Source organism: Amblyomma maculatum, chromosome 1, assembly GCF_055883805.1.
Source record: "Amblyomma maculatum isolate TAMU_Amacu chromosome 1, ASM5588380v1, whole genome shotgun sequence".
Lineage (NCBI taxonomy): Eukaryota > Metazoa > Arthropoda > Arachnida > Ixodida > Ixodidae > Amblyomma > Amblyomma maculatum.
Window position 1 is genome coordinate 476,397,414 of NC_139344.1, and position 25,027 is coordinate 476,422,440.

At 51.2% G+C, this 25,027-nt stretch overlaps 1 protein-coding gene across 1 annotated transcript in view; it reads left to right on the forward strand.

Annotated features, from left to right (window-relative positions):
* The window catches only part of LOC146210030 (uncharacterized), a 317,294-nt gene that overhangs the window by 266,127 nt on the left and 26,140 nt on the right, over positions 1-25,027 (forward strand). The window contains exons 9-10 of the mRNA XM_084581616.1: positions 15,408-15,659; positions 16,272-16,386. Coding sequence (XP_084437742.1) covers positions 15,408-15,659; positions 16,272-16,386 — 367 coding nt within the window. The remainder of the gene's footprint in view (positions 1-15,407; positions 15,660-16,271; positions 16,387-25,027) is intronic.

Sequence of the window (25,027 nt, forward strand, 5' to 3'; positions counted from 1 at the left end):
TGAACCGACCAAACAACGGCGAGGCACTCTTGCTCGGTAATAGTATAGTTACGCTCAGCTGCAGTAAGCGTACGACTGGCGTATGCGACGACTTGCTCTTCAGACACTGCGCTGCGTTGCAAGAGAACCGCGCCAATACCGTGGCCACTGGCATCTGTATGGTGGACGCGTCAGCGTCAAAATGGCGAAGCACAGGAGTGGAAGTGAGTGCCTGCTTGAGAGTTTTGAAAGCGTCTTCACATTCAGTGGACCAGGTGTAAAACACTTGGGAAGACACGAGCTTGTGTAACGGGGCCGCAATTGTTGCAAAGTTCCGAATAAAACGGCGGAAGTAAGAGGCTAAGCCGAGGAAAGTGCGAATATCTTTCTGACGTTGGGACCGAGGAAAATTAACGACAGCCGCAATTTTTTCGGGATCAGGCTGGATTCCTGCCTTACTGATGGCATGGCCGAGTACTTTGATGGTCTTACTGGCAAAGTGGCATTTCTTGGTATTCAGCTGAAGCCCCGCCTGGGCAAGGGACGTGGGGACTTCAGTGAGACGCTGTAAGTGCTGAGCGAAGTTTGACGAGAAGACAATGATGTCGTCGAGATAACATAGGCTTGTTTTTCATTTCATGCCGCGAAGCACGGTATCAATCATGCGCTCAAAGGTGGTCGGCGCATTGCAGAGTCCGAAAGGCATCAAGTTAAATTCGTAGACACTGTCAGGGGTAGAAAAGGCAGTCTTGTCCTTGTCTGCATCGTGCATAGGAATTTGCCAGTATCCCGAGTGGAGGTCGAGACTGGAGAAATACTCAGCGCCTTGGAGACAGTCTAATGCGTCTTGCGCGTGATCTTGTTAAGTGCCCGGTAATCCACGCAGAAGCGGACTAAGCCATCTTTTTTTCGAACGAGAACCACAGGTGATGACCAAGAGCTCGTGGATGGCCGGATGACGTTTCGAGCATGTCAGCAACTTGCTCCTTAATGACTTTGCGTTCTGCTGCTGAAACGCGATACGGCCGTCGTCGAACAATAGCAGAGCCGTCTGTCTCTATGCGATGAGAGGTGACGGAGGTCTTTCCCAATGCTGAGGCGTACACATCAAAGGACTCTCGGTGTCGCAAGAGGACGTCTAGCAGAGCTGTGGACTGCTCGGGTGTAAGGTCAGGGCTGATGGCGGCTGCGAGCGCAGATGATGTCGGAAATGGTGGCTTGGCAGCAGGCGGTGGTGCACTGGAAAGTGTGTTGAGGGGAACGGGATCGCAGTCAAAAATAAACCCAACTGTGGCTCTTCTGGGCAGTAAGAACGGCTGAAGAGTTGTATTGATGGCCGCAACCACCGCGCAACCACGGGTGAAGGAGGTGAGGCACGAGGCAAGAGCTAGGCCGTCGGAGGTCCACCGAGGAGGGGGCATAACGAAGGCCTCGCCATCGAAAGAGATGATCAGCTGCTCGCGTCCAGGGGGCAAAACGAAATCAACTGCTGCGAACACGTGTGGTGGTGAACAATCAGAAGTCAGTAACATATCGGGGTCCGCAAGATGAATAAGGCGCTCACAGCAAGAGATGAGGGCGGACGGCGACGATAAGAAATACCACCCCAAGATCATGAGATGAACGCACGTGGGGAGCACAATAAATTCAATATTATGCCGCTGGTTATCGATGAGGACACGTGCTGTGCATTGGCCGGTGGGTTTCATAAGAGTTCCATTAGCTCCACGAAGTGGCGGACCGATGTATGGCGTTAGAACTTTGCGCAGATGAGAACACAGAGAGAAATGCATGACGGAATAAGCGGCGCCGGTGTCGATGAGGGCCTCAACGTACAATCCTTCAACAATCACTACTAACATATTCGACGGTCGCCCAGGAGGTATTGTAGATTTCGAACTCGAAGCAGCTTTCCCTCCAAAAACTGCTTCGGTAAGTTTTCCGTTATAGGTGGGAAGGGTTGCGAGGCAGGACGAAGCGGTGACGTGCGGCGAAAAGGCAAAGGGGATCGGCGTCGGGAAGGACGCGAGGGCCGTGAAACATCGGTGGAATTCGGAGAAGAGGAAGAACGCCGGTAAAAGTAAATGTAGTAAAAGTAAATGTAGAATCATCAAGCTGGCGCACGCGGGCACGTTCAAATGGAGCATAACCCCGTTGCTCGTCTTGCTGGCGGCGGTGACAGACACGGACAATGTGGCCACGTATCCCACAATAGTAGCACACAGGGCGGGAGGGGCGCCAGGCTGTAACAGGACGGTGCACTGGCGCCATGGCAGCGACGTGACCGCACACGGGTGCCGAACAAGTCGGGGATGGCGGGGTGGGTTGACGTGAAGTAATCTCGGCATAGGTTGTCAAGGGATGTTGGGAGGCGATGGGAGGCGGCGAGAGAGGTTGGGAGGCAATGGGAGGTGGGGCAGGTGCCACAGTGCTGTTCAAATTCGTCAGTTCATCTTTGATGATGCTGCGCAAATTCACCGTTACTGGCGAAAGAGTTGGAGATACAGCAGAGGGGTTGGTGAGGCCATAGAGCTCCTCTCGGATCATGGTGCGTATTAGGAACCGCAAATTTCCATCTATGAGGGAGCCGCCATCACTGGGGTCTTTTATTAGGCGGCACGACTGTAGCTGGTCCAGACGTTGACATGTGGATGTGATGTCAGACACGGATGATGGATTTTTAGCCAGGAAGGCATTGAAAGCAGCAGTGTTTATGCCCTTAATTAAGTGGCGAACACGCTCAGATTTAGGCATAGCAGCGTCGACACGGCGCCAAAGGGCCAGAACGTCCTCGATATACGACGTGTAGGACTCGCCGTGCTGCTGGAGATGAGCTTCAAGTTTTTTCTTTGCCTGCTCTGAGCGACCAGCCGGAGTGCCGAAAATTTTCTTTAGCTGGTCCGTGAATGTAGGCCAGTCAGCGATGTCATCCTCATGATTAAGGAACCAGGTTTTGGCGACGTCAGCCAAATAGAAAACGATGTTGAGCAGTTTATGAGCGTCATCCCAGCGGTTAAATGTACTGACCCTGTTGTAGTTGTCGAGCCAGCCGTCGACATCTTCACCGCGAAGGCTAGCAAAGATTTGGGGATCGCGCTGGCGGCTGGTGACTGTCCAGGCAGGGGCAGCCGCAGTAGGAGCAGGAGACACCGGGGGTGAGCGAGCACCGTTGCCCTCATCCATAGCACAGGGCCGTTGATGCTAGCGAAGGCCTGAACGGAGCTCCAGGGAGAACGGTACGTGGGTCGAAAGCGAGAGGTGCGGAATACGAATCGCACCTCCGCCACTTGTGGGACAGCACTTGCACAAACGTCCAGAACCAGCTGGCACACAGCGCGCGACGCTCCGAGCAGCAGTCAGCGATGATGATGTTGATGGATCTATACAGATGAAAGAGGTGAAAGTTCACGCTCTGCGCTCACAATATATATATATATATATATATATATATATATATATATATATATATATATATATATATATATATATATATATTGTTACGGGAAATATTCACAGTACGGCAGTTGTCCACACCACTGAGGATGATCTTAGTACAGCACTCGCACAGCACAGCACTCGTCTGCGTCTTCTTCTTCTGGGAGTCTGTCGCATTTCTTTTTCGTCAGCACGGCCAGCGAATACCCCTCAGTAACACTACCCCCCCCCCCACTCTGGAAAAGCACAGTCCCGGTGCGTTCTACGTTTGTGAAACAGAACGTGCATAATAGGGCTTCAGGCGGGACACATGCACTATTTCAGAGGATGGCGCTCTGGACGAGGATTTCGGAGGCACAGATTCAACTTCGTATGTGACGTCTGTCACGGGGCGCAAAACTCGGTAAGGGCCTGTGTAACGTGGCAAGAGTTTTTCACACAAGCGCACGCGACGGTACGGGAGCCACAGCGACGAGTGACCCAGGACTGTAGTGGACATCACGGTGGCGACTGTCGTACCGGAACTTTTGAGAGTCTTGGGATGCAGAGAGCCTGGCATGAGCTATCCGGCGGGCATCATGAGCGCGGGCTACGGCATCACTGGCATAAGTACTGGTGGCGTCAGCCGCGGGTAGTGAGGGGTCGAAGGGTAGTAACGGGTGTCCGCCAAATAACACATAAAATGGGGAGTATCCAGCGGTAGAATGTACTGATGAATTGTAGGCGAATGTTACAAAGGGTAGATGAACGTCCCAATCCCGGTGGTCGTCAGACACATACATGGACAGCATGTCTGTGAGGCTACGGTTTAGGCATTCCGTGAGGCCGTTGGTCTGGGGGTGATGGGCTGTGGTGAATTTGTGACGGACGGAGCACGAACGGAGAATTTCGTCAACCACTCGCGACAGAAAGCAGCGGCCACGGTCAGTTAGTGGTTCACGAGGGGCACCATGATGTAGAATCACGTTTTCTAGGAGGAAGTCAGTGACGTCTGTGGCGCAGCTGGTCGGGATGGCTCTGGTAATAGCATACCGCGTAGCATAATCGGCGGCGACGGCGATCCATTTGTTCCCTGAGGCGGAAACTGGAAAGGGCCCAAGAAGGTCAACACCTACACGGGAAAACGGGTCAGTGGGTATGGGGATCGGCTGAAAATGGCCTGAAGGCAAAATTGTGGGCTTCTTTCGACGCTGACACAATTCACATGCGGCAATATATTGCTGGACGGAGCGGTAGAACCCCGGCCAGTAAAAGCGTCGGCGCAGGCTGTCGTATGTGCGAGATACACCCAGGTGGCCAGCCGTAGGAGCATCATGAAACTGGTCAAGGATGGTGGAACGCAGATGTTGCGGAACGACGAGCAAAAGGTCTGCGCCGTCTGGTCGCATATTGCGTCGGTATAGGGTGTTCTCGTGGAGTATGTATAAGGCAAGAGATGGATCAGGTCGGTCGCAGGTCAGACGGAGGATAATGGAATGGAGCAAAGGCTCTAAGTGTTGTTCGTCGGCAATGTTAGAAAAGGCCGACACAGACAAGACACATGCGTCATCGTCAGAGTCGGTAGGACTAGGGGAGTCGACGGGATGACGGGACAAGCAGTCTGCATCTTGGTGAAGCCGGCCGGACTTGTACTCGACGGAAAATGTATACTCTTGTAATCTAAGTGCCCAGCGCCCCAAACGGCCAGTAGGATATTTGAGGGAGGAAAGCCAACACAAGGCATGATGGTCTGTTATAACAGTAAAATGCCGGCCGAACAAATAAGGGCGGAATTTAGTAATAGCCCAAACAAGTGCCAGGCACTCTCGCTCTGTGATAGAGTAATTATGTTTGGGCGTAGATAAGAGGCGGCTGGCATACGCAATCACCCTTGTGTGGCCGTGTTGTTGCTGGGCAAGTATAGCTCCAATGCCATGGCCACTTGCGTCGGTGCGAAGTTCAGTATTGGCAGATGGGTTGGAATGGGCCAAGACGGGTGGAGTTGTGAGAGCAGCAGTAAGTTCCGAGAAAGCTGCAACTTGTTCAGGTCCCCAAGAGAATGAAACGTCTTTCTTTTGGAGACTGGTGAGAGGACGAGCTAGCGCTGCGAAATTCGGGATGAATCGGCGGAAATAAGAACATAGGCCAATAAAGCTTCGAACATCGCTGGATGAACGTGGAGTGGGAAAATCTTTGACGGCACGAATCTTGTCGGGGTCAGGCTGAACGCCGGCAGCATTAACTAAGTGACCAAGGACTTTGATTTGTAGGTGACCAAAGCTGCACTTTTTGGAGCTTAGTTGCAGTCTCGGGCGGCGAAAAAGCGCTAGGATTGTAGAAAGGCGACGGAGATGGCTTTCAAATTTAGACGAGACAACTATTACATCGTCCAGATAACACAAACAAGTGGTCCACTTGAAGCCTCGGAGCAAAGAGTCCATCATACGTTCGAAGGTTGCTGGGTCATTGCAAAGGCCAAAGGCATGACTTTGAATTGATGAAGGCCGTCAGTGGGGATGAACGCTGTTTTTTCACGGTCTCTCTCATCGACAGAAATCTGCCAGTAGCCGGAACGAAGGTCGATGGACGAAAAGTAGCTGGCTCCGTGCAAAGTATCAAGCGCGTCGTCTATGTGTGGAAGAGGATACACATCTTTTCTGGTTATCTTATTTAAATGACGATAGTCAACGCAGAATCTCCAACTGTTATCTTTCTTTTTGACTAACACAACAGCGGATGCCCAGGTGCTACTGGAAGGCTCAATTATGTCGTTAGCCAACATTTTGTCGACCTCTGTTTGGATGACGCGTCTCTCGGCAAGAGAAACACGATAGGGCCGCCTGTGAATAGGACTGGCGTCACCGGTGTCAATGCAGTGACTGACAACTGTGGTTTGATCCAATGGGCGGGTACCGAAGTCAAAAAGGTCACTGTAGGTGAGCAAAAGCTGTTTTAACTCTGCGGCGAATTCAGGCTGGAGATCAGCTGCAATCATGCTTTTAACAGGATCAGGGCGCGATGTAGAGGACGAGGGAGGTGTTGCAGGGACGGCATTTAGATTATCGGTAGTCAGAGCTGAAATGGCGCAATCGGTCATCGGCGACAGCTCTGCTAGTGAAATTCCCTCGGGCAGAACTTGAGTTGATAAGCTGAAGTTAAGGACCGGGAGAGTAGTACGGCTCTGGGAGATATGCACAATCAGATGAGGAAGGGTGATGTGCCGCTGCAAGATGACATCAGTGATGGGACACGCGAGATAGTCGCCGTCTGGGACGGGCGGGAATGGCGACATATGGATGTAGACGGCAGCTTCAGGAGGAAGGCGCCAGAACTGTGCTGATCGAAGGCGGGGTGAGCAGGAGGGGTCCTCAGAGCAGAGCGGAAGGTCCAAGCGAAGTAGGCCGATAGAGCAGTCAATGAGGGCAGAGTGGGCTGTTAAAAAGTCAATGCCAAGGAAAACGTCGTGGGGGCATTCTTGGAGGACGGTGAACAACACTGGAGCATGACGACCACCAATGGTAACTCGCGCTGTGCACATGCCAACCACGGCAGCAGGACTTCCATTGGCGACGCGAACTGTGGGCGAGACGGCTGGAGTAAGGACTTTTTTGAGGCGACGGCGAAATGAGGAGCTGAAATGGGACAGTTGGGCGCCGGTACCAATGAGAGCAGAAACGCGAACACCATCCACAAGGACGTCGATGCGATTATTTTGTAGGGAAGGGGTCAGCAGAGGTTTTTCAGTCCGGGTCACAAATGCAGCGTCACCTCCGGGAGCTGCATTGGCTAGTTTTCCGGTATGTGGCTGGAATGGGACGGGGACAAACGGCGGCGAGCAAGAGGAGAACGTGAGCGTCGGGTCTGTGGGGATGGTGAACGGTTGGCAGCACGAGCAGCGACACCGGGGTCAACAGTGGTCTGGTCGGGGCGAGGTGAGTTATAGCGAGGAGCATAGTCTCCGCGGCGGTCGACGTAGGTGAATTGACGAGATGGCATGTACCAACGGCTACGGAAGTGACGGGAAATGTGGCCAACGCGGGAACAAGTAAAGCAGATGGCACGATTGTCATGGGTACGCCAATCATTCGGATTGCGGTACCGATATCGGGGCGAGAAACCGGCGGTGGGTGAGGCAGCTGCAATTACTGGAGGGGCAGGTCCTGAATCCATGGTGTCGGTGCGGCAGGTAGAAGGAAGACCCATATTGGCAACCTCTTGGCGAACAACAGCCTGAATGAGTGATATTGTAGCCAAGGTATTGTCGGGGGTATGCGAGAGTGAAGCAGCAGGAGTCATTAGCTCGAGCTCTTGGCGGACGATGCGGGTCAAAGTAGTGTCATTAGTTGGCGGTCGAGAAGGCGGATGATCAACACAGGAAGAGCTGGCAGCCGTGTTCGGTAGACGGTCGAAACGATGGGATATGCGCCTCTGTTTCGCTTGTTCGAAACGTCGGCACACTTGTAATACAGAGTCCACAGTGGAACAATCCCTGCATAAAAGGAGGTTGAAAGCATCGTCGGCAATGCCTTTTACTATGTGGCCGACTTTATCCTCCTCTGGCATGGCGTGGTCGACTTTGCGGCACAAGTATAGGACGTCCTGTTTCCACGCGAGAAGCGAGCGCCTTTTTGGCGGCGAGGTGACGGCCAATGGGCTTTCCGAAGAGGTCGTGGAGCCTCTGCTTACAGATATACCAAGATGTGCGGTCCTCTTCACGGGTCTCAAACCACACCAGCGCTGTCCCAGTCAAGTAAAAGATGATATTAGCGACCATAAGTGTGGGATCCCACCTGTTGTGCTTGCTGACTCGTTCGTATGGGGCCAGCCAGTCGTCGACATCAACGTCGTCGGTCCCACAGAAGGTTCCGGGGTCACGGGGATGGGCCATGACGACAGCAGGTGCGGCGGCAGTAGATGCAGCGGCGTCAGTAGTCATAGTGGTGGTAATGATGCGTCGGCCGCTGCGGAGATCCAGCTTGTGACGGGGATCGAACGATTCACCTCCACCAAGAGATGTTACGGGAAATATTCACAGTACGGCAGTTGTCCACACCACTGAGGATGATCTTAGGAACAGCACTCGTCTGCGTCTCCTTCTTCTGGGAGTCTGTCGCACTTCTTTTTCGTCAGCACGGCCAGCGAATACCGCTCAGTAACAATATATATATATATATATATATATATATTACCCTAGAAGCAATGAACAATAATTTCAGAGATATCATTACTGACTGTGCGGTAGAAGTAGGCGGTAGGATAGTTCGAGAGGATACCGCGGTGCGCTGTATATATATATATTGTACTGTGATAGTCAGCACTTCAGCCATCGACATGCACCAGTGCGTTGTGCAACGAAGACAAAGAAGTATGCTGGGCTCGCCGTTGCAAGGTCCTCTCCTCACAGCTCTCCATCTGAGCGTAAATAAACGCCCTATTACAATTGGTGGAGGTGCCGGAAACGATCCCATCCAAACTGGAACTGCGAAGCAGTACACTACCCTCTACAACCGGCATGCAAGACGAGTCCACTTCTACGCTGCCGGCCGTTCCACCCCCGATCATGTGTTCTGGCGTCGTGCGCCAGCGTGACCCTTGCCTCTTCAGTGGCACGGCCGACTAAGATGTCGACGACTGGCTGACATCGTATGAAAGAGTAAGCAGCTACAACAAGTGGGATGATTCATACAAGCTCAGTAACGTCATATTCTATCTGAAGGACGTGGCGAACCTCTGGTTTCGCAACCATGAGGCTGACCTGTCATCTTGGTCGACATTTAAAAAGAATTTCGCGGAAGTGTTAGGCCGCCCGGCAGTGCGTAAGCTTCGTGCCGAACAACGTTTGCACGATCGTGTTCAGCGCGCTGATGAGACATTTACCAGCTACATAGAAGACATCGTTGATCTCTGCAAACGAGTCGACCCGGCCATGCCGGAAGCGAACAAAATCCGCTACATCCTCGAGGGTATTTCTGAGGACGCCTTCCAGATGCTGGTAGCGAAAGATCCCACCAGCGTTAGTGAACTCGTGAAGCTTTGCCAGAGCTACGACGAGCTCCGCAAGCGGCGCGCTTCTAGGCGCCGCTCCAGTGTCTGCGACGAAGGCGTATCCGCATTAGCCCTGGGTGGTCCGCCAACTTCTGAAGGGAGCCCGCTGAATCAACAGATCAAAGATTTTATTCGTGAAGAGGTCGCACGTCAAATCTCACTCCTTCCCCATTTTCAAGACTCGGGCCGCCTCGTTCCTGAACTGGCTCCATATTTGGCCCCTACTATACGCCGTGTCGTGCAAGAACACGTCGCTGATGTCTTGCCGTCCAACCCCGTGCTGCCGCCTGTGACGGCACCTCTCACGTGTGCCCAAGTAACGGCTAGGCCACCACCTTCGCCCACGTCTGGCTCCTATGTGCAGGTCCCTGCCTACCGTTCACCGCCGCATGCTGAGCCTTCGTTCCAAGCCCCACCCTCAAGGTTCCGCCCACATCCTATGAAACCTTGGCGTACTACGGACAACCTTCCGATCTGCTATGCCTGCGGTCGGCCGGGCCATGTTGCACGCTTTTGTCGCCAGCGCCTCCAACCTTCACAGCCTAACATTCGACTTTACCCGTACGAGACCGACTCACGCTCGCAAATGATTCCGCCCGGTTCTCAATTTGTCTCACAAGATCGCCAAACCTATGCCACTCGTCGATCACATTCTCCTCGGCGCCGATCGCTTTCTCCAATGCTGCGACGTTCTACTCGCACCGTTGAGGGAAACTAACAGTCGCCCTATTACAATATATATATATATATATATATATATATATATATATTGTGGGGATTCTCACGGGGCTGCGGCTCCGCTCTGAGAACCGAGGCCACACCGCTAGCTCTGACCACAGCAGTGGCCGTTAAGAACGTCACACCGAGGCAAACATAGCTAGCGGGCCAAGTTGTTTATTGGGAACGCCCAATGTTCTTCCTCGGTGTCATAGCAGCATCCGCGCGCTACGGCGTCGCGGCGTCGTCTCCCTGGGTGAGGCTGCTGAGAGGAGAGGGGAGGGGAAGGGTGGGCCGTTCTCTCACCCCCGCCCTCTCCGCCACAGCACCGGAGGAAAGAGACCAGAAGGAGAAAGATGAGGGCTACCCGAGAGAGAGAGGGTGTTCGCCGCGTCGTGCGGGCGAGGGAAATGTTGAATTCCCACACCCTTCCTCCCTTAATCGTGACCTCCACCTGGGCGCCGTTTCCCCTTTGAAGCTGCACGGCTGATCCCTCAGCAGGTCTATGCCGCAGGACAGGCGGCCAAAGCAGGAACGGCCGCCCCCCGCGTCGGGCTGGCTCCGCATGCAGGCCGCACGAATCCCCGCCGCTGCCCTCACGGGGATGAAGAGGGGGCGAAGTCCGCTGGCCCGCCATCCGGTTGTGGGCCGCCGGCACGCCCGCAGTGCGATGATCGCCTACGACCGCGCCGACACCCCGTAGGTCGTCAATCACGGCAGCAGGCTCCGTCCCTCCGCGTACAGGAACCACTCCGGCCTGAATATCTGCACGGGCCGGGTTCTTCTCCAATTCGAGCTTGGATGCGAGCTGCTCCATGAACGAGCTCGAATTCGAGCTTTTTTTTCGGGGACCACTGTATGCCTGCGCAGCCATTGGGCTGGTAGAGGAAACATCACCTTCGCCGCTCCCCGCCGCCTGAATGCAGACAGCGTGGCCCATGCGCCGGGAGTGGCAGTGTCATAAATAAGGCCAGTCGGCGGGCTAGGTCCCTCTGAACGTGCTCAGCACAGGCTTCGCGTACAGGAACACTGCCGGCTTGTGTATCGACACGTGCCGGATAACTTCATACGAGACCGCTCGTGCCCTTGCGGTTGACATTAGGCGATTGCGCCTACCTTCCGCGCTGTATCATCGCGGAAAGGACTGCCTTCCCTTATATTCACTCACGCGAACTCGCGCTTCTGGCGTTTGTACGGAATTCAACATTTCCCTCGCCCGCACGACGCGGCGAACACCCTCTCTCTCTCTCGGGGAGCCCTCATCTTTCCCCTGCTCGCCTCTTTCCTCCGGTGCTGTGGCGGAGAGGGCGGCGGTGAGAGAACGGCCCACCCTTCCCCTCCCCTCTCCTCTCAGCGGACAGCACCCAGGGAGACGACGCCGCGACTCCGTAGCGCGCGGATGCTGTTATGACACCGAGGAAGAACAGTGGGCGATAAACAACTTGGCCCGCTGGCTATTTTGCCTCGGTGTGACGTTCTTCACGGCCACTGCTGTGGTCAGAGCTAGCGGTGTGGCCTCGGTTCTCAGAGCGGAGCCGCAGCCCCGTGAGAATCCCCACAAAATGGCGCACCAACGTAGGGCCCCACGGGCAGTCCAGTTGGGGAGGCTAGCTCACGAAGAATGGTGGAATTCCACGCAGTAAGTCGTCCAAAGTCGACTGGGTGATCCTGGCCGGTATGCGAAGATGGCAGGGGTTTCCAACCGCTATTGCGATACGCCTCCAGTGAAATCGCAGGTGTGGTCCGCCGAACGAGTCATTCTCAAGGATATCCTGAGCTACTCGCCAAGCTACTGCCAGTTGCCTACGCTACCCCTCTTACACCCACTCGGAAAGCCGGCCCTTTGGTCCAGCTCACGATAAGTGCCCATTTGCCTACCTCCGCCCAGAACCGCCGATGCGGTAAGTCCGTTTTGCCCGTTGGCTCAAAACCGCGCTGTCTGTACAGCGGAGAATGCGGGTGAGAGCGCTGCCGAAGCGCGCCCAGCACAGGTTCAAAGTTCACCGGCTCAGGAAAGTCGAGAGCCATGTTAACTGGAGCGGCGTCGCATGGATATGCGGTGAGGTCACTCGCATTCGGCAGGTCAGTTCACGAGCAGCCAAATGCCATTCGGAAAGGGAGCGTGAACTATAGTCGCCTGTGCGATGTCACTAGGAGCCGTAGTAAACCAAATTTTCGGAAGGAGCTCGCAGCGGGGAGCGCCCTATTGCGGAAACCTCCAAAGCACGTGCATCTCGTAAGAATGGGGACACCCACTTGAGCTTGTGTTCAGCAGACAAGAGCTGTCAGGGGTTAGTAGGAAGGCTCATATTTTTTTTTTATTTTGTCGTAAGAGGGTCGTTAGTCTTATTGAAGAGACAGAACCCCGCGACGATGCAGGCCAAATTGCGCTGTGAAGCCACTTGTACTGTGGTTGGCGTTAGTTAACTCTAGTGTAGCTGGTATTGCTACGAGTGAGTTGGAGACTTCCTGCTGGTCTATGATTAAGCTTTGCTACATACGTGCTAGGCAATAACGCCCCAAATGAGTGCAGAAAAGTCGTTATTCACAAAGGAGCGAGCGCCGATATCGGAATATAGAGCCGCTCTAGGGTGAATATGCGCAATCGCATAACTACCGGAATGAGCACTGGCACGCCATTTACTTAGCTCTGCGCATGAACGCGAAGGTCGAGACCAGTGTCGACGACTACGCAAAGTAATTGCGCGAGATTACGGCCAATGCCAATGGAAAGGCGAACCGCTGCCGCGGTAAGAACATTGCAAGTCCGATGGCTAGCTATGCTTACGCACTCAGCGACGTGACCGCGAGATCGCGACGAGTCGAGCGCCCAGATGGGTGGGACCGTTAGGTTGCTGAGATTGTTTCGCGGCTGCAAGCTGAAAGGCCCGAGGTCGGGCGGAATCGGCGGACCCATGCCAACAGTACTTCCTTTGAAAGTAACTGTAGAAGCGGACCCTGCATGCGCATAACAGCGCATAGGCAAGCGATCCCGAGAGCGGTCTCTACGGGCACCACTACAAAACTCAAATCCAGCGCAGTCGCTGCGACAACGGGAAAAATGCCGCGCAAGTGCAAATACTTAAGCAGAGGCACTGTAGTACCCACAGCCAGCGAAATCGCTGAAGGATTGTCAAACGCTGCGCATGTGAGATCACGCGCACAGCTACTCCGTGGGCATCGCTACATCACCCTCCGTCAGCGCGATCGCTGAAAGAAGAGGGAGTGCTCCGAGCGTGGAGATCACCCACGCAGAGCAGCGCCGGCGGCGTCGGCTGCCTGTGCAGCTTGAGCAGACGACGCCGCGACGCCGCAGCGCGCGGATGCTGCTATGATACCGAGTAAGAACATTGGGGCGTTCCCAATAAACAACTTGGCCCGCTGGCTATGTTTGCCTCGGTGTGTCGTTCTTCACGGCCACGGCTGTGGTCAGAGCTAGCGTTGTGGCCTCGGTTCTCAGAGCGGAGCCGGAGCCCCGTGAGAATCCCCACAATATATATATATATATATATATATATATATATATATATATATATATATATATATATATATATATATATATATATATATATATATATATATATATATATATATATATATATATATATAGACTTAAAGTAGGGGACACACGGTAGAAAAAACAACACTTTATTCCGACGTTTCGGCCGGGGTCCGGCCTTTGTCACATTCCTTGACAAAGGCCGGACCCCGGCCGAAACGTCGGAATAAAGTGTTGTTTTTTCTACCGTGTGTCACCTACTTTAAGTCTATGCCCAACCGGACCCATTCGAGCTTCAACCCCTCCCTATATAAATATATATATATATATATATATATATATATATATATATATATATATATATATATATATATATAGCGGTGGACGTGGAACGTCCTGTGTTACCGCCAGCGTCACGTAGAACGTGATCAAGAGCGAGGGCGAAAGCTGTGCTAGAACCGTCTTACGCTGCCTATGGCTCCAAGACTGCCAGAAACGAGACCCCCATACGCTACAAGCAGATAAATGAAGGAGAATTGAAGATGCTCGTGTATATATATATATATATATATATATATATATATATATATATATATATATATATATATATATATATATATACACGAGCATCTTCAATTCTCCTTCATTTATCTGCTTGTAGCGTATGGGGGTCTCGTTTCTGGCAGTCTTGGAGCCATAGGCAGCGTAAGACGGTTCTAGCACAGCTTTCGCCCTCGCTCTTGATCACGTTCTACGTGACGCTGGCGGTAACACAGGACGTTCCACGTCCACCGCTATGGTTGAGGATGGCGCTGGTGAACACTCTCAAGGTTCGTATACAGACCACAATAATACCCAAGAAAATAGCAGGTGAGACAACGGCCGATGTAGCTCAGCTGGACGAGCACCGGGCGCGATATTCGGAGGTCGTGGGTTCGGTCCCCACCTATGGCGCGTTGTTTTTCCTTCTACTTTGTGTTTATCTTTCCCTTAGACATATTACATTACTAATGTATGTGATTACCGAAGTAAAAATAAAAAAAAAAAACAAAGTACAATCCCCAATGCTTTCCTTGGCCTCGTCGACTATTTGCTTCTTTCCTTCGTGTATTATAACGAGTACCCTCATTTCCCCTTCATTTATCTGCTTGTAGCCTACGGGGGTCTCGGTTCTGGCAGTCTTGAAGCCATAGGTAGCGTAAGAGGGTTCTAGCACAGCTTTCGCCCTAGCTCTTGATCACGTTCTGCGTGACGTCGGCGGTAACACAGGACGTTCCACGTCCACCGCTATGGTTGAGGGCGGCGCTGGTGAACACGGTCAAGGTTCGTATACAGACAACATTATTACCCAAGAAAGTAGCAGGTGGGACAGCGGCCGATGTAGCTCAGTTGGAAGAGCACCGGACGCGATATTCGGAGGTCTTGGGTTCGGTTCCCACCATCGGCACGTTGTTTTTCATTCTACTTTGTGTTTATCTTTCCCCTATACAGATTACATTCCTAATTTATGTGATTACCGAAGTAAAAATAAAAACAAAGACAAAGTACAATCCCCAATGCTTTCCTTAGCCTCGTCGACTGTTGGCTTCTTTCCTTCGAGTTGAAACTAGTAAGACAAACAGCTACAGATTTCGCATTATAATCGGTTGAACAGAGATTTTATGAGGACGTCACGCTTATTTAAAAATGTCCCTTTCATTGCGCAGTTTTCATCCGTGTCTTGTTTGATCCCAAGTAAAGTTCGCCGGCACAGGGGATCTGGCCTACTACGACGAGTCCGGCCGCGTTCACTTCGTGGAGCGACTGAAGGAGATGATCAAGTGCATGGACAACCAGGTGGCGCCGGCTGAGCTCGAGGAGCTAATCGCCGCCAGCTTCCCCGAGATAGACAAGGTTGGCGTCGTGGGGCTGCCGCATCAGGACTACGGCGAAGTGGCCACAGCTTTCGTCACCCTCAAGCCGGGGTTCAGCGTATCGGAGAAGGACATCAAGAATATAGTGGCTGGTATGTACAGTCTCTGTCAGAGGCATGCGCAAACGTCCGCCTTATACCTCAGTACGAGTGTTCACTACAAGGACCAAAAGATTCACAGGGCCTAGGCCTGTAGAGGCCTAAGCGCGTTGCCGCAAGCGTAGTCTATATGAGGGCCGCTATAAAAATCATCATAATAAAAATTGACACCTGTTTGCGATAGTGCGTGGGTTTTTTACTGTTCTTGTGTGTACATTGTAAATCGCATCATTTGCCTAACTTATTCTGCACTTTATGTCTGGTTTCATTTATGTTGTTTTCCCCCGTTCAATAATACCCCAGTGAGGGCGCTGTAAGTACTTTGTATGAATAAATAAATAAAAAGAAATCATACGCAGTTGCATCACTGATGTATTATAAACCTCTACTATGGGCGGGGCAACTTCGGCTATCACTAATTGGATTTGGCGTACGTGCGCAGCAGGCAAAATTATGGGCAACTTGGAAAGCATGGTCACTGCAACCTTTACTATGTCTGTTATCTCTACATGGTCAAGCAGACTAGTTCAAGCTTAAGCCACGTCCGTGTACCTGATGAAATAAGTAGATGGCAAATGACCATTGGAAACTGGTGTGTGTGCGCAGAGAACCTGGCCGCGTACAAACAGCTACTCGGCGGAGTTTACTTCTTGCCCGCGCTTCCACACTCCGACACCGGAGAGCTACTGCGCTCCACGCTTCGCACAGACCCCACCTACCGGTAAGCCAGCTGATGACGAAAAATTACCTCATTTCCTTACTTCACGGTTCAGGTGTCCATATAGAGAATGTGACGGCGTCTTTACTTCCCTATAAACCAGGTAAAAATTTAGGAGAAAAATAACGAAAACATGACCTTCATCGACCTGGTTAGGTGTAAATGTCACCCATTCTGTGGTGTCCAACCAAACTTTTAAGGCGCCTTCCTTTCCCCAAGATCTAACTTTAAAAAATTGCGAAACAAAGAGGCGTCTATCTGCTGTACGATGTCAGCGCACGTTAAAGATTCCCAGGTGGTAGAAATTAGGTAGTAGAATTCATGAAGGAAGATTTGTGGTCGGAGTTGAAGAGAGCAATTAAATTATCAGGAGGTTGCGAGAGGCAGCACATACGCTCATAGGAACATTGCGCGGCGAAGAGATAGCAGCGACTGACTGATGCGACCGACTGATGGGGGAGGGGAAGTTACTAGTTGAGTTTGCAGAGCGCAATAACTTACCAATCATGAATACTTTGTTCAGCAAACGTAAGAACCGGAAATGGACATGGAAAAGTCCTAACGGGGAAACTAAAAATGAAATCGACTTCATAATGTGTTCAACCCCCGCCATTATGCAAGATGTAGAGGTGATCGAGAAAGTGCGATGCAGTGACCACAGGATGGTGAGGTCCCGAATTAGCCTAAATCTGAAGAAGGAACGCAACAGATTAGTAAGAAAGAAACCCATCAACGAATTAGCGGTGAGGGGGAGGGTAGAAGAGTTCAGGATCTTACTACAGAATAGGTATTCAGCTCTAACCGAGGATGGCGACATTACCCTAGAAGCAAGGAACAATAATTTCAGAGATATCATTACTGAGTGCGAGCTAGAAGTAGGCGGTAGGATAGTTAGAGAGGATACCGGTAAGCTGTCTAAGGAGACGAAAGATTTGATTAAGAAACGCCAGAGTATGAAAGCTTCCAATCCAACATCATCATCAGCCTGACTATACCCACTGCAGGGCGAAGGCCTCTCCCATATTTCTCCACATAACCCGGATCTGTGCTAGCTGCATCTGCGTAACCCCCGCGAACTCCTTAACCTCATCCACCCACCTAACTTCCTGCCGCCCCCAGCCTCGGGAAGGAACAGCAGTTTACATTAGGTAGCGAAGTACTGGAAGTAGTAGGCGAATATGTCTACATAGGACAGGTAGTAACCGCAGATCCGGACCATGAAATGGAAATAACAAGAAGAATAAGATTGGGATGGAGCGCATTTGGCAAGCACTCGCAGATTATGACTAGCAGCTTACCGGTATCGCTCAAGATTAAAGTATACAACAGTTGCATCTTGCCTGTACTCACCTATGGGGCTGAAACGTGGAAGCTAACAAAGAGGGTTCTACATAAGTTGAGAACAACGCAAAGAGCGGAAAAATGGTAGGGATAACGTACGTTAAGAGATAGGAAACGTGCGGAGTGGGTCAGAGAAATAACTCAAGTCAATGACATTCTAATCGAAATCAAGACGAAATGGGCATGGTTAAGTTACGCAGAAATTTTTTACATCATGAAATTTTTTACATCAGGGCATGGGCAGGACATATAGCGCAAAGAAAGAGTAACCGATAGTCCATTAGGGCGACAAACTGGATTCCAAGGGTAGGAAAGCATCGCAGGGGGCGGCAGAGAATTAGGTGAGCGGATGAGGTTAAGAAGTCCGCTGGGGTCAAGTGGATGCTGCTTGCGCAGGACTGGGTTAATTAAAGGAATATGGGAGAGGCCTTCGCTTTTCACTGGGTATAGTCAGGCTGAGGATGATGATGATGATGATGGTGGTGGTGGTGGTGGTGGTGGTGGTGGTGGTGGTGGTGGTGGTGGTGATGAAGGCTTACACTAAGTCAGGACCTTTCTCAGTGAGCGCACGGTGCAACTGCACGTAGGTACTCTGAAATCTGGCCCAATACAACTGAAATACAGGGGCATCACTTGGGTGGTACTGTCCACAATCCCGGAAAGGCTTGTCATGCGCCAAGAGTGCACGCAGCAAAGGGCTTCCGTGGTAAAATCGAGGCCACTTTTCAAGTAGCTGCAGATGTAATCGTAAAATATTCAAATTTAAAAATAAAATACACACACTTGTACTACGCTCATGGATATTCTACAGAACTCGTGAGGTTCGCAGGTAGCAAAGCTAAAGGTACTACATATACCTTCCTAGACAGCACGAAGATTTACGTATATGCACGAAAGCTTCATCGTCTTTCCTAATGCTTCCTCGAGCACGCTTTCTTTTTTTTTTTTTAGTCGATATTTATTGCCTCAGGGCATCAGTAGGTTATGAGATGAAGGATGAATAAATGATTAAATGAATGGAAAAAGGTTGGCTGATTTTATGAAGTCCAGAAGTGAGCGATGATGAGGTCCCTGCGTCCAAGTGACGTATGAGGCAGGATTGGTTGCTGAAAGGCCAGCTATTCTCAGGTGCCGGATTCGTGTTGGCTTGAGTGCTGGGCAGTCCCACAGCAAGTGGTGGATGTCGGCCTCGACATCTTCGTTGTCCCAGATCGGGCATCCTGGGCGAGGATATAAGTGTTGGAAGTATGACCACGTCCTAGTTACAGCTGGTGTAAGGGCAACACCGACCCGGATCCTCCTAAGCGCAACCTCCTCTGCACGGGTGAAACCGCGGGGAAGGGATATCGCACACGGAGGGATAAGTGCACGTGTGCGGCGCCGGAGGTGCTCCTTTCTTGACAAAAGGAGGGTAGCGTCGTCGACTTCGAGAAGCCGTGTGATTGATGCGTCTTGGTTCACAAGGCGGGTTGCAAAATCAGCTTGACTTTGGGAAGGCAGCAGATCCCGTGGGACCCACTCAATGCGTATTGATTGTGGGATGCGCGCCGCAAGCTGGTGGATGTCCTGGCAAATTTTAGGGCAGCGGCTGACACGTCGGAGCAGACGTACTGCTTGAAGTGCGTCAGTGCGGATGACAATGTGGGCTGTAGGGAGCATGGTTATAGAAGTCACGGAGCAGAGTGCCTCCTGAACTGCCACAAGCTCAGCGCAGAAAGATGTAAGTGGTTCCGAAAGCTGAAACGTAGTTGTCTGATTCAGGCTAGGTCTCCGTGGACAGTGGATTGCCGTTTTGGCTTCACAGCCTTGCAGGCTTCCATCTACGTAAACCACTATGGAATCTTGAGGCAGGTTAGCATCTTGCTCTTCAAATCTCTGGCGTAGCAACGATGCAGAGTTGGCGGACGTCGGTCTGCGGATATCAGTCGGCTTGTTGTCTCCTAACTGTATAAATTTCCAGGGAGAGAGAACTGGCGCAGGTGGCTGAAGAATAATGTGTGACGTTGCATACGCCCTCAGTGCTTGCGTGGAATGTGACAAAGTGGCCTTGAGCCTCCGAGCATCTCGGCGCTGCTGCACCAGTTCATCGATGGTGTTGAGCTGCGCATTCTCCTGTAACGCTACGACCGGTGTGATTCGTGGAAGGCATGTTATGGTCCTCATAGCTTCTCGATTTACGGCTTCAAGGCGATCCCATTGTGCCCTTGTAAGATGTTGGAACTGGGCCTGATAAACAATACGGGGCTGCAGAACCGCCCTCACTAACTGGCGTGCAACAGACGAGCCAGCGCCACCCGTTTTAGGGGCAATTCTTCTTATTAAACTTATAGTTTGAAGTGCTTGCTTTTTTGCCTGAGAGAGCCAAGCAGTCGCTGATCCTGATTGGTGAATTGTTAAGCCTAGAATTTTCAGGCTCGAACTTTCTTGTATTGGGTTGCCTGATAGAGAGAGACGAATTGGATTTGAGGCAAGTTTACGGCGTCCCCAGCGGTTGGCGACTGACATGTATGAAGTTTTACACACAGAAAGTTGAAGGCCAATGGAGGATGCGTAATCAGAGGTTACGTCTAATGCTGACTGAAGGGCGGCCTCTTGAGTGAGAAGATAATGGTGAGTGCTCCATACCGTGATATCATCTGCGTACTGCAAAAACTTGATTTCAGGGATATCATGTAAGCGCCACGCCAATGGTATGAAAGTAATATTGAATAACGTCGGAGACAATACTGATCCCTGGGGCACGCCACGTAGTGAAACGAATGAACCAACAGTGTCACCGCTGAGGCGTATTGCAAATTTTCTTCCGTCCAAAAATGATTCGACAAAAGTGCGTACTCTCGGAGGGAGATGAAGCATGTCAATGGCATTCAGGATTGCAGCATGACTGATGTTGTCATATGCCTTTTCAACATCCATTGCTAATATGGTACGTACATTGCGGCTGCGGGTAGATGACAGAACTGCTGATGCCAAGACAGCCAACCCATCCTCTGTACCTATGTATGGACGAAATCCAATTTGAGCAGGGTGATAAAAACCGTGCTGTTCAAGCCACCAAGAAAGTCGTGTGGCTAGCATTTTCTCTGCGAGCTTGCAAAGCGTTGATGTTAAAGAGATTGGTCTTAAGTTGGCGAGGTCCATTGCAGGCTTCCCAGGTTTGGGAATAGGGATCACGACAGCGGTTTTTCAGCTCTCGGGTACGACACCATCAAGCCACACTTTGTTTATGGTGTCTAGTAGTTGAGGAAGTGCAGCAGTACTGAGGTTCTTGTAAACCTCATACTGAATTTTGTCCAGGTCGGGCGCTGTTTTCCGTTTCGCATCGTCAATTGCAGCCAGCAGCTCGCACATCGAAAACGGGCTCGCAATTCCATCTGCGTCGGCAGCAGATGGTAGTTTCCATGCGTCTGCAGGAATACCTACCAAATTAAGGTTTACAGCTGAAGGAGGCAGTATATCGTATTTTGGGAAAAATTTTCGAGCAGCTTCTTTGGCGAAATCACCCGGCGACAGATTAGCCGCAAAGCATGCTGTTGCTGCTGCGTCAGTAGAACGACGACCATATTCCATTGCACGAAACGTTCGCCATTGTGAGGCATTCGATGATTTATCAGAAAATTGTTCACACCATGCATGCCACTGGCGTCGCGAGAGATCGCGTTCATATCTCCGAGCCTTCGCGGTAAGATAATTCAGTCGTGTACGTGCCTGCCCCGAAGTAGGGTCTCGTGTAGCAGCCAGCTCAGCTTGACGGCGGGCTGCCCACAGGTTAAGCAGGCCGAGATCTGGCGCCGGTCGACCTACATCAATCCAGGTAGTAGTCGTAGCGCTGTTTAGTGCTCTCTGTATACGGTCAACAAGGAGTGACGGCGAATCTGAAGACATACTGTCGAGACATGAGCGAAAGCTGTCCCAGTTTATCACAGAACATTTGCGGCGTAAAGGGCGGAGACGGGAGTGATGGAGACCGATGAGGATAGGGTGGTGATCACTTCCCCAGCAGTCCGGCTCCATGTGCCATGAGGGAGTTCCTGCGCCCAACCACCACGTCAAGTCTGGAGCATAGGCAGCACTACGTATGTGACGCACAGGCCGTGTTGCTGTCCCAGGGTGATTAAGCAGAACAAACAGGGCATCAGTGAAGGCGTCCCTCACACGCCTACCACGAGGACTTGCAGTCGGATACCCCCAATCTGGGTGAGGGGCGTTAAAGTCGCCTCCGACTAAAATTGGACCCCCGGGGTATTGCCGACGAACACTTAATAACCAGCCAAGATTTATGTGGGAAGAGGCGCCTCCAGCTGGTCGAACGTAATAAGAAACAAGAACAACGGTTCCTTTCAGAAATTTCGCAGCAACTGCTACTACCTCTTGGTATGATGTGCACCAGTTTTCGAGAGAAAGGCGTACATGAGGATTACGCGTTTCAACATATACAGCCGCCTTTCCCGGGGGAGAAGCAGTCTGCACGCGACGGTCGGTCATTGAAGGAGACACGTAGCCGCTGAAGCCAGGAATAGATGGCAAGGCGTTGGTTTCCTGAAGTAACATAGCCCACACCCGAAGCTTGTTAAATCGCAGTCGGTTCCTGAGCTCGGCCACCTTCGTGGAAATGCCTCTACAGTTCCATTGTAGTACACCAGGACGACCGGATTTCGCCATTTTTGTGTGCTAGTCCAAGCGCTGTAGTATCACAGATGTCAGGTTGGACAACTGGTTGACCATACAGCGGAGCAGCGATGTTGCAGAGTTATCATTGGGCGTTATGGTACTCTGGGAAGAGGCAGCAAATGGCCCTGTTGCGCGGGGTGAAGGCGGTTGTGTTGGGCAATTACTAGATTTGGCGGTTACTTCTGCAGCTCGCCGACGTCGAGCAAGCATTTCGCGGTGTTGTCGGAGCTTAGAGACCTCTGCTAATAGACGATTGATTTGCTCATCCACTACAGCCATATCGTCGTCTGGTAGATCAGTACACTGCTGTATTGGCTGTTGTCGACGGTGTTTCTTGAGCACCGTATCATTAGACTTTGTCTTAGCTGGAGGTGCATTCGAAGCGGGCCCAGGAGGCTCTGGCCACTCGTCATCATTCCACTGAAGAGCTGCAAAGCGATTGGATGTCTGCACCGGTGTCATGTCCTCTATTGGCCAACGCTTAGTGTTCCGAAGACGAGCCTTCTGCGTTGCCTTTTGCTTTGTCGGACAACTTGGAGATGTTATCTCGTGGTCGTCCGATTTGCAGAGGCCGCATCGGTACGTAACTTTTCCTTCAGACGCACCTTCATCGGCAGTAGCAAAGGGGCAAGATTTGCGCATGTGCCCTGCCCGAAAACAGTTATAACAGTAAACCACACTCGGTTTATACGGCCGTGGCCTTAATATGCAGCCGAGCACCAAGCTGCACCTGAGGCCGATGGTCAGGTAGAGGTGTCGACGGCAGGGCAGGAGTTGCAGCGAGCAACTCCGGCGAAGGTGCCTCTGCCAGCGTGGCAGCGGCAGCACTAGGCCTAGCCTCCGTGCCGACCTGAGCTGCAATCATGCATGAGTAGCATGCGCCGGAGGTCTCGGAACCTGACGCGGAGAGGACGTCCGTAGCTTCCTCGGAAATAGAAGATCCACTTCTCTAGAGACAGGACAGGTGCTTACAAGGACGGCAAGAGTTTTCAGAGGAGCGATGAAGCCACCTCAGCAGGAAGACACTTCTCAGCACGCTTTCCTTGGTCGTTGCATTTGTCTGTGAGCACATCACTTTGGTCACGCATTTCCCGGTAACAATATATTAAAGCAATTCGATTCATAATGATTTCGTAAAGATGTAACAAAATAATACAGCCCTTTTACCGAATATACGCGAGGAGTAGGCATGAGCCTGGTCTTTCTACGTCTTAATTTATAATTACACTCTCTGTTTTGTGTTTTGGCGGTGCTATACAACCTGTCGGTATTTTGTCAAGCATCTGTTTCAACTCTCAGGCTTAACCAATATTTATAAAGGTTGAAGACGCGTTATTTTAGAAGCGCGGAAGATGTTCCCACTGCACTCTTCTTAAGGGATGTTTTACATATGACGTGTGTATTTCTTTTCTAACAGGTGAACCTTCTGTAGGTAAAATGGGGTGCCGTTTCGCAACCAAAGTGCAATAGGCTTGGTTTTGATTGTGAGGTTTAACGTGCCAATGCGTTAATTAGGGCCTGTGGTCCTGCCATGTAGGAGCAGTGGTTCGGGCGCTCGCTACTGTGTCCAAGGATGCAGGATTGAATCCCGGTCGCGGAGGCCGCTTTTCGATGGAGTTGAAAATCAAGGCATTCGTGTGCTGTGCAGTGTCAGTGTTCATTAAAGAACCGCACGGGGTCGAAATTCCCGGAGCCTTCCACTTCGGTGTCTCTCATAGGATGAGTCGCTTTAGAAGTTAAACCTTAAACCAAACCAAACTCTAAGGCTATGAGAGCTGTTCTTTGTTGTTTTGTGGGGTTTAACATCCCAAAGCGACTCACCTAGGCTATGCGAGAAACCGTAGTGGAGGACTCCGGAAATTTCGACCACCTGGGGTTCTTTAACGTGCGCTGACATCGCACATCACACGGGCGTCTTGCCTTCCGCCTCCATATAAAAGCGGCCGCCGAGGCTGGGATTCGATCCCACATCCTTGGCGACCGCCGTAACCACTGCGCCACCCCGACGGGGTAAGGCTATGAGAGATGCTGTAGTTGAGGGCTCCAAGAATTTCGAACAGCGGGGGTTCTTAAACGTACAATGACACTCCCAAGTGGCAGTAGTTAAGATAAGAGCAAAACAGTGCGTTGTATAGTAACAGTTTCACATCTACAGGAAGCAAAGTTCCCATGCAGTCCATAGTTCTAGTAAACTGAGGTGGCTTTTGTGACGCTTAATTGACGTGGTCGTACCACGGCATAATAAATGAAACTACCACCCCAAGGTATTCAAAAAGATCTACAATGTCAACTGTATATGGTTAATGGCCGCAAAGTGTAGGTTTGGAGGCACATAAATATTTTTTCTTCGTAAGATTTTTTTTTTTTCATTTATCCGCATGGAATCAATAGTGGACCAGTCATAAAAGAATTTCAATGTAGTATTGCATAACTAATTCATTTTTTCCTATCCAAACCCTGAAAGAAAAACGGCTATATATATATATATATATATATATATATATATATATATATATATATATATATGTGTGTGTGTGTGTGTTATGGGTCTCTAACCATTCCATGTTATGGGTCTCTAAACTCCCCTACTGCTTTGCGCCATGGTGAATGCCTTGGAAGTATCCAGCCAATC